General features: G+C 41.6%; 1 protein-coding gene across 1 annotated transcript in view; it reads right to left on the reverse strand.

Moving 5' to 3' along the window:
- The window catches only part of usp48 (ubiquitin specific peptidase 48), a 119,266-nt gene that overhangs the window by 76,919 nt on the left and 27,318 nt on the right, over positions 1–15,029 (reverse strand). Inside the window, exon 6 of the mRNA XM_080181525.1 lies at positions 1,727–1,835. Coding sequence (XP_080037651.1) covers positions 1,727–1,835 — 109 coding nt within the window. The remainder of the gene's footprint in view (positions 1–1,726; positions 1,836–15,029) is intronic.

Here is a 15,029-nt window from a genome sequence, read left to right on the forward strand (position 1 = left end):
TTTTTTGGAATTAGAAAATACCAAGCATATTTACTCGCAAAACATATTCATGAAGTCTGCTCATCCATGTGCAAATATAAATATACACAATAGCTCACATCCTGAATCAGGATTTGCTGTAATTTCTAATCCTAAATGAGGTACTAAATCCATAACGCAAGCTGTGTTTCAAAATATTTCTGATAATGTTCGATATAAGATTAAAGAATTTCCATGAGCAACAATATGCACAGTAAAGCTTATATAAAGATTAATGTAACAATAGCAAAGAACAATTCCACCTTACAGCTTCTCCACCATTTAATAAGATAATGCTGAACTATTTCAACTCCAGCTGACAGTCTACTCCCTCAAATCCCACTATTCCCTTCATGCCCGGATATCTATCAATGGAACAGACACGACACCACGTATCACTCTGAGGGTAGAGAATTCCAACAATTCACAACACTAAGGTGAAGAAATTTCTCCTCAACTCAATCCTAAATAATTGATCTTTAGTCTGAGACTACAACCTGCAGTTTCTGGTCTACTGAACCAGAATAGCGAGCCTCTTAGCATCTTAAGCCCTTTAAGAATTCTATTCACTTCAATTAGATCACCTCTCATTCTTTTCAACCACAGAGGACATGGGTTCATTCTATTCAATCTCTTCTCCTAAACAGCCCTTATAGCTCAGAAATCGATTTAGTGAATTTTCATTGCGCTACTTCTAAGGCAACATCAGTCCTTAAATAAAACGGCCAAAACTGCACACAACACTCCAGATGTAGTCTCAGAATCACAATTGGCCCATTGTGTCTGAACCAGCTCTCCAAGTGAGCATCTTATCTAGTGCTTTTTTTTGGCTTCTCCCCATGACCCTGTTATTTTGCCCTTTCAGATAACAGTCTAATTCCTTTTAGAATGGTTTCCCTTCACTGGTTTTTGAAATCCTCCTAACCCCCACTACTCCTTTTGCCATTGTAAGTCTGTTCTTTTAATCTATTATCCTGAGCTTTTCATTTCCTAATCGTTTTTATTTCTCAAGGGAATCTATGTTTGCCAAGAACTGTGAATTATTTATTTAAATCCTTTCCATTTCTTACCTACGATTATATATTTTTACTCAATTTCTCAACCTACTGCAGCTAACATGCCCCTCATATCCCTGGAATTGGTTTTGATCAATTTCAGACTTAACTACATTACCCTCAAATTTCATAGTCTACTAATTATATCATAATCACCCTTCCTCAAAAAAATCCTTCATTAAAATTGCACTAATTAACAGTCACATTATGCTATACTAGGTCTTAAATAGCCTGTTCTCTAAATGATTCCTTGAGCTGTTCTGTACAACTGTCTCAAACGCATTCCATGAACTTGGTTTCTAAGCTGCATCTACAAATTAGGTTTGTCCAAGATCAAAACATTCCAGAATTAGTGCAAAATCAAAATGTTCCAGGATCAGTGCATTCCCTTGTTATATACTCTTAACTCCCTAATTTACAATATCAGTTAGTGTTATTATAGCTCCCTTCAATAACCTCCCACCTGTCCGCTCCAGGGTAAATGAAAAAATGATACCACTTTTGATTGGGGAAAAAAGCTGTAAAATGTGTGAAATTCAACAGGGCCCAAGAATTATTTCTGTATTATGTGGGTCAGTATTGCGGGTGAAAAAATATTCCCATTGAGTATGAGTCACAGGGCCTTGTATCCCTATTACTAAATGTCAAGGTACCTTCAGAAATTCATCAATGCAATCTGTCAGTTGCTTGTGTCCTTGGATATTTAACTCCAGCTCATAAAACCGGGATAACAGCTTAGACTCCCGCCCGCACTGATTACACCTGAAATTAAAAACAGATATTCCTAATTAAGTGGAGACTAAACAAAATCTGTTTTGAAAATATAACAGCATTGCATAAATCATTGTTCAACAAATGGAACTTGACTTATATATTAGATGCACTTGGGATACAAGACATTAAATCAAACAACCACCAGAGTCCCATCTGGATCATCCAAGAACTTTATTCATTTCAAATAGCTGAACATGTGGTCAAATGCCTCTTCCCATCACAGAATTGCTGACAATTACTTTTTCACTAATTCTGCTTAGTCACAAATTAGCAAAAACAAATTAGACAGAAAGTCATGTTTCATTGTTTAATTTAATGTCAACAAGAATCTATGTTTAATTGGTTTGTACAATTATTGAGAAGCTGTCAGTCTGGGTGCATAATATAATCATAATTACATGTACAGGTCATTTTCATCACTTTGCATAAAGGTAAGTAGATTCAAGATCTAGATACTTGACAGCAATCAGTGACAATCTTACCTGAAAGATATTGGACAGAAGACCAAAAAGCACTGAAATACCTTCAGAAAAATAAAACTTGCATTTATAAAGCATTTTTAATGTGGTAAGACCTGAGGAATTCACAGGGGCATAACAAGACAAAAATTGATGCTGGGCCAAAGTGGGAGGAAGTCAATGGGACAGACGGCCAACAATGTGGTTTTTAAGGAGCACTTGGAAAAGGATGGAGGGGTTTAGGGGAATGCATTTCAATGTTTAGGATCTAAACAGCTGAGGGTGAAGAGAGTAGGATGTGTAATGGGAAGGATGACATCTCAGCTGCAGAAGGACTAAGGCAGAAGCAGAGATGGACAATAGTTATGGCAAAATAGTCAAGTCTTGGCGACGGAGAGGATCTGGAGTTTGAAACTCAGCTGAGGCTCAAAAGGAATAGCAGTTACAGACAGTCTGGTTCAACGCGACAACAGCCAAACTCAAAGCAAACCACAGAATGCAGACCTGAAATAAAAACAGGAAGTGCTGGAGAAGGTCAGCAGGGTCAGGCAGCATCTGAGGAGACAGAAAGGGAGTTGAGTCCAATATGACTCTTCATGAGTGAATTGGAGGCTGATTGTGGCATTGCTGATAAACAGCGGGCCTGATTTTCCTCCCAAATCTGAGTACACCCACTTCAGAGACAGATAAACTTATTACAAGCATGTAAAATGTCAAAGCTAGCTGTCCCCTTCACAGCTGTGTAGACAAGCCCCATCAAACCCAAATCCAGAGCTCAGGCAGCAATTCATAATGAGGTAATTTTGCCAAACAGATATCTGGCTGTGTTCAGTCTGCTTTGTTGATGCAGTTGCCAGTGACAGAGGGTGGGGCCCTCTAATGGCCTCAACACCAGCCCTTCTCCATTGGCAATGATCCCGACGCCATCTCCCACCCTACTCTCAAAGACCAAAATTCTGGTCAACTGTTGGCTTTCCGAAGTCAGGATTGCAATGCTGGGAAATGCTCGACTCTTGTTTCCCAAACCAAAGACAAAAATACAGCTCAATGACTTGGTTGATCCAACAGTTAACTGGAGGAAATTTCTGCTCATCCAATACTGGGTATCAGAGGGAAAGCCAAGCATCAAAGGATCAATATTTTTAGGAAATCGGTCTCAAATCTAGTTTGATTTATCATGATTTTTGGTGATAATCACTTTACCGATGTTGGTTGTGATTTTTCCAACAGTTTGAGTCAAACAAAACACAGGTTTTGAGGCTATTACCCCTTTTGTCATTTCATCCCTCCAAATTCTACCTTCAAAGATCTTCCCTTTTGTTCTCTCCCTCCCCGCTCCGCCCTCCCACTTTTCTCTGCCTTCAGATTTGTTTAAAATCAATTTAATCTCTTAACATTTGATTTGATTTATTGCCACATGTATTAACATAGTGAAAAGTATTATTTCTTGCACGCCATACATTCAAAAAATACCGTTCATAAAGAAGGAAACGAGAGAGTGCAGAATGTAGTGTTAGAGTCTTGCTAGGGTGTAGAGAAAGATCAACTTAATGCAAGGTAAGTCCATTCAAAAGTCAGACAGCAGCAGGGAAGAAGTTGTTCTTGAGTCGATAGGTACATGACCTCAGGCTTTTGTTTTTTTTCCCCCCAAAGGAAGGAGGTGGAAAAGAGATCCGACCCACTACAGTGGTGTTGTCAGCAAACTTGAAAATCAAGTTGGAGAGGAATTTGGCTGCACAAAGGTGTATAAGTAGTAGGGGGCTGAGAACACGCCTTGTGGGGCACCAGTGTAGAGGATGATTATTGAGGGAGGTGTTGTTTGCCTGTCCTTAATGATTGTAGTCTGAGAGTTAGGAAGTTCAGGATCCAGTCGCTGAGGGAGGTGTCCAGTTCTGATAAAATTTATTTGACCTGAAATATTGTTTTTCTCCACATGTGCAAGCTGAAAGAACTTGAGCACAAAAATCAAAGCCAACAATCCAGTTTAATGAAGTGCTCCATTACCAGAGGGGCCATTTTTCAGATGAGACATTAAATCAAAGCCCCATCTGCCCTCTCAGGTGGACCCTAGGGCACTACTTAGAACTGAGCAGTGGAGTTAAGCCTGACAGCTTGACTAATATTTATCCCTCAATCAGCACCACGAATACAAATCACGGTTTCTATTATATATTTAAGTGGTTGCACGATTGCTTTAAGAGCTGATCATGTGGTTTGATGCTGATGTCATTGGCACTCCTGTTTATCAAAGACTTCCTACAGTGGAGGAGGCGACCATTCAGCCCATTGAGTGTGCACCAACTCTGAAAGAGCATCTTACCCTGGCCCACGCCTCTCGCCCTATTCCTGTAACTGTGCATTTACCATAGCTAATCCATCTAAGCCACACAATCTTGCATACTAAGGGGCAATTTAGCACAGCCAATCCACCTATCCTGCACACATTTGGGCTGTGGAAGGAAACCGATGCACCCAGAAGACACCAATGCAGACATGGGGAGAATGTGCAAACTCCACACAGAGTGTGAGTACAGTGCACAAGAAACAATACTTTTCACTGTATACTAATGCATGTGACAATAATAAATCAAATCAAAATCAAAGACAGTCAACCAAGATTAGAATTGAACCCAGGTCTCTGGCAATGTGAGGCAGCAGTGATAACCACTGTGCCACCATTTTGTAATCTGTACAGGCAACAGCTCCTTCAATAAATCCTGTTGCTATTTTGAATCTACGTGTGCAAACCCATCTTTTTCCCCTTTTGTGTAAAATTTACAACCCCTATCATAGTTAGAACATTGCAGGCTCTGAGAAGTTGTCAAATGAAAATTGGCTATCACATTTCCTAGAACAATGACTACATATATCTCATGAGCTATAAAATGTTTTGGGATGTCACGGGGATTGGGAAAGGTGTTTTTTTTAAATAACTTTTATTCAGCAGCTCCTATTTTTAATTACAGGATTTTCATTGCTCTTATGTAAAAGCCCATTTAGTCTGAAGTTAATTCCTTATAAATTACTCGAGGATAGATTAAAAATTGCTCAAATGAAATTCTTTATCACAGCGAGAAGCAGAGCTCCAACTTGCCTCGAACAGGTTTGTCTGCATATGGTAGACCAATATATTCTAAAACTGAAGTCAGGAATTGCATTGTGAAAATGAGTTTCTTTGTGGGCTATTACAGACAGTTGATCTCATCTTAGTTTTTGATTTGATTTTTTGTCACATGTATTAACATAGTGAAAAGTGTTGTTTCTTGTGCTATACAGACAAAACATACCATTCATAGAGAAGGAAATGAGAGAGAGCGCAGAATGTAGTGTTACAGTCATAGCTAGGGTGTAGAGAAAGATCAACTTAATGCAAAGTAGGTCCATTCAAAAGTCTGATGGCAGCAGGAAAGAAGCTGTTCTTGAGTCGGTTAGTACGTGACCTCAGACTTTTGTGTCTTTTTCCTAAAGGAAGAGGGTGGAAGAAAGAATGTCCGGGGTATTGTCAATGGTTTTGAGAGGAAGTTAACACTCTGTTGTTGGGGGGAGGAGGGAACGAAAAGGAGCAGGATGGGGAAGGAAACATCAGTACCTGCAACCAGAACCTGAAATCAGTAAGCTTGCTTGGACTTATTTTAAGTGTGAACCAATTTCTGCTCTCTGCCGGGTTTCCAGGGCAGAAAACTAATAGGCTGCACGAATTCATAACTTATCAAACTTGAAATAACAGCTTTGCTGACTGCCTGTGAAGAAAGGCTTAATCTTCAGAAGAATTTAGCACTCGGGAAGCACTACAGAATTGTACAGGAGCTGGGGTTTCCATATACTTCCCTGCTATTTATGCAAGGCAGGGGGGCTGATTCAGTGCAAATGTTATTGGATGGAACTACCTCTGAGGACCAGTATGTACTTAAACTATTCATGCTTCACATTAATCAAATCTTTGTCCTCTACTTTTCTTGTCAAATTTTTCTTGTGTTATAATATCAGCAAACCAATCTGACCATCAGTTTCATCAGCAGTGTTATTTTCCACTGCGCAGCTTGTATAGAAGAGCGAGGGGAACAGGCCCAGTGATGGTTACTGTTTAAGCCAGTGATAAAAACAGCAATGGATCCGTTCACAGTGCTTTTCAGAACTCAAGTTTCAGTTCATAGAAGATACATGTCTCTCGTAGCAACTGGCTTTTCACAATGGCTCTGAATAAGCAGTGTTTAGATTATACCTGAATTATGATCACAGTGCATCTTTTAGTTTAGGTTAATGCCAATGGTCTCTCTAAGCTGTGTGATCATGCAGAGCCTGAATGCCCTTGCATAGGCTGTGCACAAACCAGTCCTATTAAGTTGCTGCACAGCCAAATTTAAAAAGTTCATGCACCTAAAGGAATCAGCCACACACAAACTCAAGACCATGTCAGTCATCATGTTAATGTATGGCTTGAATGACTGAATCCAGATCAGTCTAAATAAACCTGATGCATTTCTTCACAAGATAAAGGATTTATTCAGCACCTGACTAAATAAACTTCACAAAACACCATTGATTACAGTACATTAGTTTTAACAAGTGTAAACATTTCATTGTAATAGAAAGTGCTCTCAGTATGAGACTATGAACACAATAACTATTCACACACAAGTTTCCCAATCTCAGTGGTGATAGGAGGAAGCCATCATGAAAATTCAGCATTATAGTCCCAATGGAAAAATATTTGGGATTACAGTTAGCCGGCTGCCCCTGTGCACCTACTACAATATTACAAAATAGTACGAAACCTGGATAAAAATTTATTACGATGAGAAGCAAGTAATAAAAATGAGATTTCCAGGCAAAACATTCAAGGAAAATAAGTAACTTGCATTTATATACCACCTTTCACGACTTTAGGGCACCCCAAGGCAGATTACGCTTCAGAAATGTTTCATTGGCTGTAATCAATTTTGCCCATTCGGCCCATCGAATCTGCACCAACCACAATCTCACTCAGGCCCTATTCCTGTAACCTCACATATTTATCCTGCTAAACCCCCTGACACTAGCATCAATTTAGCATGGCCAATTAACCTAACCCGCACATCTTTGGACTGTGGGAGGAAACTGGAGCACCCTGAGGAAACCCACACAGACACAAGAAGAATTCCACGCAGACAGTACCCAAGGCTGGAAGTGAACTCGGGTCCCTGGCACTTGAGGCAGCAGTGCTAACCATTGTGCCGTTGTTCCAACTTACATCTGAAACAGAAAAACTTTTGCTCCAGGAGGGTGGGGAGTGGGCTGGTTAACAGTGAGTAGCTACACAAGGTCTTGCTCTGCCTTCAAGGAGTTGAGAAGAGAGGGAAAAGCAGCTGGCCGCTCAAGGGTCCCAAGCACAACAGGGCATCAAAGTAAAACTACAACAGTTGAAAGACTGAGCTGACACCACATCCTTCAGACTGGCTTTGGAGCTGTGGCAGTTTCACTCACAGTAGCTCCAACTGCTGCTTCTGACTTTTGGACAATCTCATGGGTTTCTGGCCGGCTTTATAGCTGAAAACGAAGGTGACCTCACAACTGAAGAATAACCTCGACATTGGGTTTGGAGACTGCCACTTGACTCTTTACAGACCAGCTTTTCAAGAAAACAAAAAAATGTCCTGTCAGCACTTCCAGTTACTACAGCATGACAGTGCTGGATAACATGGAGTTTACTGTATACCCAGTTCAGAAAGCTGACAAGGTCTGACTTTAACATCCAAGGTAACCCCTCAATGTTGTACTGAACTGTCAGTGTAGATTGCTTGTGGAAATCTCTCGAATGTGGATGGAACTCATGACTCACTGACTCAGAAATGAGAATTGTTCTGTCAAGGCTGACTCCTTAGTAAATTGTTGCTTTGATTTGTATGCATGACAGTGTTCATCAAGTCAGAAAGATGAGCTTTATAACAATAGACACCTCATCAACAGAATGAATTGCACAATTGTGATGGGAAGCAACACAGGTTTAGATGAAGTAATATAGATTCCCCATGGCATTTACCCTAGTTGATAATGCCAGTTCTGTATCTTCGTAAAAATTTATTATGGGCCAGCATCTGTTGCCCATCTTTAACTGACCGGCTTGCTAGAATATTTCAGAGAGGCAAAGTCAACCACATTGCTGTGGGTCTGGAGTTGCATGTAGGCCAGGCTGGGTAATGACAGCAGATTCCCTTCCCTAAAGGACATTAATGAACCAGAGGGGTTTTTAATGTCAATCTATGGTAGTTTCATGGCCACCATTACTGAGACCAGCTTTCAATTCCAGATATTTTTTAATCAATTGAATTAGCTGCCATAACTGAATTAATTGCTGCCATAACAGGGTACAATTGCATTGTGGTTATGCTAGACTACGCATCCATTATGAGGGACATGGACAGTGTGGATAGTCAGAAGCTTTTTCCCAGGGTGGAAGAGTCAATTACTGGGGGCACAGGTTTAAGGTGTGACAGGCAAGGAGATGTACAAGGTATGCTTTTTTTTAAATAGAGGGTGGTGGGTGCCTGGAAGTCGCTGCTGGAGGAGTGATGGAAGCAGATACGATTGGAGCTTTTAAGGGGTGTCTGCACAAATACATGAATAGGATGGGATATGGAGGGATATAGTCCCTGGAAGAATAGGGGATTTTAGTTTACATAGACAGCATAGTCAGTGCAGGCTCGGAGAGCCTGTTCCTGTGTAGTTTCCTTAGTTCAAATAATAAATATGGCAGTTAAGGAGTTTTAACTTCTATCTAAATAAAATTGGAATTAAAAAGCTAGTTTTAGTTAGTAACTGTGAAACTATCAGATTGCTGGAAAAATACATCTGCTTCGCAAATGTCCTTTAGGGAAGGAAATCTACTGTCCTTACAGGATATGGCCTGTAAATGACTCCACACCCATAGTTCTTAAATGTCCTCTGAAACAAGGGATAGGGGCTAGCTGGAATTGTGCTCGGTGCACTTGATGGGCCAAATGGCCTCCTTCTGCACTGTAGGGATTCTATGATCTTACATAGGTAGCAATCAGCTGCACGTTTCTTCACCATTTTTGCCTGAAGCCATGATGTCCAGCAAGCCTCCAGCAAGGCACTCACCCGCATGGACCCACTCTATAAAAATGTACTATCAAACTGACCATCCGGCATCAACCCGGACATTGAATTTGGACACAAAGATAAACACTGTTCAGTCCATCTTGCATCTCCTCCACTCAAAACAAAATTGGGACAGCTGTCCTGCAGACTAGTCAAGCAATAGCCTAACAGGGGTGGTTCTGAGAATTGGTTTCTACTCCATCCCATCCCTCAGTAAGTCCTGACCCACTGGTAGTTCAGGCCCATCAAAAGCTGTGGCACAACAGTATGCAGTAGACAGGGAGCTGCCTGGGAATCCCTAATATTGACTCCAAAGCCATTGGAATGACATGGCTTCAGGTTAAATATGGCAAAGAGAAGTGCAGCTCATTGCCACCTACATGAGATCACAGAATCCCTACAGTGCAGAAAGAGGCCATTTGGCCCATCGAGTCTGCACTGACCACAATCCCACCTAGGCCCTATCCCCATAACCGTATGTATTTCTGGCAGTGTGGAAGATCAGAAGGATCTTGGGGCCCGGGTTCATAGGATGCTTAAAGCAGCTTCGCAGGTAGAGGCTGTGGTTAAGGCGGCGTATAGCGTACTGACATTCATCAATTGAGGAACTGAGTTTAGGAGTCGGAAGATAATGCTGCAGCTTTATAAGACCCTGGTCAGACCACACTTGGAGTACTGTGCTCAGTTCTGGTTGCCTCATTACAGAAAGGATGTGGAAGCTGTACAAAGGGTGCAGAGGAGATTTACTAGGATGTTGCCTGGATTGGGTGGCATACCTAAAGAGGATAGGCTGAGAGGCGCTATCGACGTATTTGATAGCATCTTTTAAGAGACTTTTGGATAAGTACATGGAACTTAGTAAGATAGAGCATTATAGGTAAGCCAAGTAGGGACATGTTCGGCGCAACTTGTCCACCGAAGGGCCTGCCTGTGCTGTAGTTTTTCTATGTTTCTAGAAAGGCTGGGCAACGACCATACGTGACAGAGAATTTAACCATCTGCTCTTGATATTTAATGGCATTAATATTTTCAGATCCCCAACAATCAACATCCTTGGGATCACAGAAACTTAACTGGGCCGAACTCAAATACTGTAGCTATAAGGATGGGTATTCAAAGCAAGCAACTCAGCCTGTGAACTAACAAATTGAAGAGAACGTACATGTACATTGATTTGATCAATTACCTACTGTCCTTATATTGCAAAAATGTCCTGGTTGTAAATTTTCACAATTCCTGTACTAATGGCACTAACCTATTCTCTTGCAGCCTATAGAATCTTCCTGCCATAATCTGGGGTCTCCAGGTCATGCTCTCAGAATAGAGGGTAGGATATTCCATTAGAGAGACAAAGCATGATATCGGAGACCACCTTCAACCCTGACCACAACCTTTATTCATCTTGAATGAATCACATTTTCCTTTAGATGCTGCATCCCACGGCAGCAGCAATATTTGTTCAGCCCAACCACTCTGCTGGCTGATATGGATAAAGACTGATTTGAATCTGGGATGCAAGCTTTTATAATGACTCCCATTGTCCCCGAATAACCTCCTTTTATGGCTGTTTTGTCCGAAATTCTATCTAATTAACTTAACAGCATAGTAAAGCAAGGCAGATGGAACAGAAAGTTGTAAAGAGGCATTGATAGATTAAAGTGAGTGGGTAAAACTGCGGCAGATGGAGTTTATGTGGCGACGTGTGAGGTCATTCACTTTGGATTCCAGAAAGATGGATTAGTATTTCCTCAGTTGTAAGAAACTGGAAACTGTGAAGCAACTGAGCAATTTGGCGGTCCATATACAGAAACATAAAACTAGTAGACAAACACAAAAAAAACCCAAAGAGCTAATAGAATGTTAGCCTTTTACTTAAAGAAACTAAATACAAAGTACTGAAAGCTCCGATTAGACTGCACTTGGGAGTGGTTAGCTTTGGGCATCACACCTCAGGAAGGACAATCTTGCTTTGGATCGAGTGCAATGCAGAGTCACCAGAATAATACTCGAGTTAGAAGGGTTAGATGATAGAGGCGCATGGTACAGGCTCAGCTTATATACCCTTGAATACAGAAGCTTATGGGATGTGCTAATTTATAGCTAAAAGAGGGATGGCATGCTGGCACAGTGGTTAGCACTGCTGCCTCACAGCACCAGGGACCCGAGTTCAATTCCGGCCTCTGATGACTGTGGAGTTTGCATGTTCTCCATGTCTGCATGAGTTTCTTCCAGGTGCCCCTGTTTCCTCCCACATTCCAAAAATGTGCAAGTTAGATGGATTGGCCGTGGTATGCTACCCTTTAGTATCAGGGAGATTAGCGGGCTAAATATATATATATATGGGGAGAGGGCCTGGGTGGGATTGTTGTCGGTGCAGGCTCTGCACTGTAGGGATTTTATGACTCTATGAAATGCCCAATACGATTAAAGAATTTGACAGGGCAGTCACAGTACGTATTTTCTCTGGTCAGAGTCCAGACAAGAGGGCATAACCCTAAAATTACCCCTTCATACAAGGAGCTTTGGGAAGCTGGAACACTCCCTATTTGAGGTTAGGTCTATTAACAATTCAAAATTAAAATACAAATAAAATTTTGTTAGGTAAAGGTTTCAGGGATAAGAAGCAAAAGCAGTTAAATGAAATTTGAGTACAGATGATCTAAGGCTCTAGAGGTTGAACAGCCAACTTTTGTGCCTAAGCATCCTTGAAAATGGCTTTGGTATCCCTAAAAATAGGCTGATTGTATACTGATATGATTCAGTTATATTCTACAATTAGGTCTTCTAAGCCAAACAGGTAGAAACTCGTATTTGCTCACTGGGATGCTCCAAAATGCTCAGCACTAATACATCACTTTTTGCTGCGCACACGTTTGCCAACAAACATTTTGCATAAAGCAAGGTGCAACTAATGACATAATACAAGTGACCAGTTAACCTGGTGTTTATTAGTCACAAAAACAGAAAATGCTGGAAAATCTCAGCAATAGGTCTGACAATATCTATGGAGAAAGAGAAGACCTATTGTTTCAAATCTGGATGGTCCACACTTGAAACTTTGGCTGTTATTGCTCCACAGGTTCTGTCAGACGCGCTGAGATTTTCCAACATTTTTTGTTTGATTCCAGCATCCGCTGTACTTTGCTTTTATCTTGATGTTTTGTAGTGGGGTAGCCAAGAAAAGCATGCTGCCCACAACACTGGGAGAACACTGGACAGTGACAAGAAATCCAACAAGCTCCTGCACAATCAAGTCCAGCTTCAGTTTAACAACAACACCTTTGTCAAAGAGCGTAGGGTCAGAAGTGAGCCATCGATTCTCTGTAAAGCAACCCAAATAGCCCCATTCTCTGCTCTCTCCCTGTCGTGCTGCAAGTTTATTTCCATCAAGTGCCCATCTAAATCATCTTCACTTCTATAATCCTCATAGCTGCCAAACTCCACACCACCTGCTACATAAATATTCCCCATCCATATCTCTTGTCCAAAAACTCTCAATCTGTGTCAGCCAGTCCTTGTTCCGTTAACTAATGGGATCTGCTTTTCCTCAGCTATCACAGGTAAGCTTGTCATAAATTCGTACATCTCAATCAAATCTCACCACATTCTTCTTTACCCAAAAGGAGAACAACCCTAACTTAGGTAAAAACCCTCATCCTTGGAATCATTCTGGTAAATCTGCATTGCACCCTTTCTCATACCCTCACACCCTTCCTAATCTTAGATGGTGCATAGGAAGACCCTATTACCCTTGAATATCCTGGGTCTTAGATTTAGTACAAGAGGCAAGAGGATTAGAAGGGAACTGAAGAGAAGTATTTTTCACACAGAGGTTGGAAATCTGGAACACTGCCTGAAAGGGCAGCAGAGGCAAAAACCCTGATAACATGTAAAACCTATTTATATCTGTAGTCCGTAGTATATCCAAGAAGCAGAAAGTGAAATTATGTGGATGGCTACTTGTCAGTCAGTGCAGACACAATGTGCTATAAATTTCTATGATTGCTATGAAATGCAGTCACTATTACTTGCGGCCTAACCACATTTTCTTTATGGCCCAGCATAATTTCCCTACTTTTATATACAATTGTATTTATAAAGCACAACAGAATCCCTTCAGTGCACGAGGCCATTCAGTCCATCAAGCCTGCACCGACAACAACCCCACTCAGCACCTATCCCTGTAACCCCACGTATTTGCCTTGCTAAACCCCCTAACTGACACATCTTGAGACACTAACTTAGCCTTTAAAGACACCAATTTAGCATGGCCAACCAATCTAAAGCGCACATCTTTGGACTGAGAGGGGAACCTGCAGCACCCAGAGGAAACCCACACAGACACAGGGAGAATGCCAAAATTCACCCGAGGCCTGAACGGAACCTGGTGCTGTGAGCCAGTCATGCTAACCACTGTCACCGTGCAACCCCAAAATCCCATATACTTTGCTAAACAATCTGTGTTCTGTCACCTTTGAAGATCCACATACATGTAACTGCCATTAAATCCGTATTACTTCTCCCAAAATGCAACTCCTTATACTTTTCAGCAATGAAGTTATATCTTCAAAGTCACACTGAAGGGTCACCCTGGAATATATGCTAACGCTTTGGACTATGGCTCGAAGCTAAACCTTCGGATTTGGTGTGACTGATCAGGTGAAAAATATAATACACGTACAATGTCCCAAAAAGCTTTACCAAAATTCTTCAACTGCCCCTGTTAGAACACCACTGAAAACTATTGTCCCAATGCCTGTAGGTGAAATATACAAACATACCAATCATGTCGAGTAGGCCACTCAGCCTTTCAAGCCAGCTCTGACGTTGAATAAAACCACGGATCCTGATTGAAACCTCAACCCTACATTCCTACCACCCCTTTGTTAATCAAGAATCTAACCAGCTCTGCCTTAGAAACATTCGAAGACTGCCTCCACTGCCTTTTCAGACTTCCAAAGACTCGTGATAAGAACATAAGAACATAAGAAATAGGAGCAGGAGTAGGCCATCTGGCCCTTCGAGCCTGCCCCGCCATTCAATAAGATCATGGCTGATCTGTCGCTGCTCAGTTCCACTTTCCCGCCCTCTCCCCATAACCCTTAATCCCCTCTCTTATCAAAAACCCATCAACCCGCTTCTTAAAAATATTTAGCGAGGCAGCCTCCACCACTTCAACGGGCAGAGAATTCCAGAGATTCACCACCCTTTGAGTGAAGAAGTTCCTCCTCAACTCCGTTCTAAACCGCCTCCCCTTTATCTTGAGGCTGTGCCCCCTAGTCCTACTGTCTTTTTTGAGCGGGAAGAGTCTTTCCACCTCTATCCTATCCATCCCATTCATCATCTTATACGTCTCAATGAGATCTCCCCTCATTCTTCTAAACTCTAACGAGTACAAGCCTAGTTTATTCAGCCTCTCCTCATAGCTCAACCCCCTCAACTCCGGTATCAGCCTAGTAAACCTCCTCTGCACTCCCTCCAAGGCCAAAATATCCTTGCGCAGGTGCGGCGCCCAAAACTGCACACAGTACTCCAGCTGCGGCCTCACCAATGCCCTATACAGCTGCAGCAAGACCTCCCTACTTTTATATTCAATCCCCCTCGCTATGAAGGCCAGCATCCCATT

The sequence above is a fragment of the Carcharhinus amblyrhynchos genome, unplaced genomic scaffold (assembly GCF_965287045.1).
Source record: "Carcharhinus amblyrhynchos unplaced genomic scaffold, sCarAmb.v2.hapA scaffold_41, whole genome shotgun sequence".
In the NCBI taxonomy this organism is placed as follows: Eukaryota; Metazoa; Chordata; class Chondrichthyes; order Carcharhiniformes; family Carcharhinidae; genus Carcharhinus; species Carcharhinus amblyrhynchos.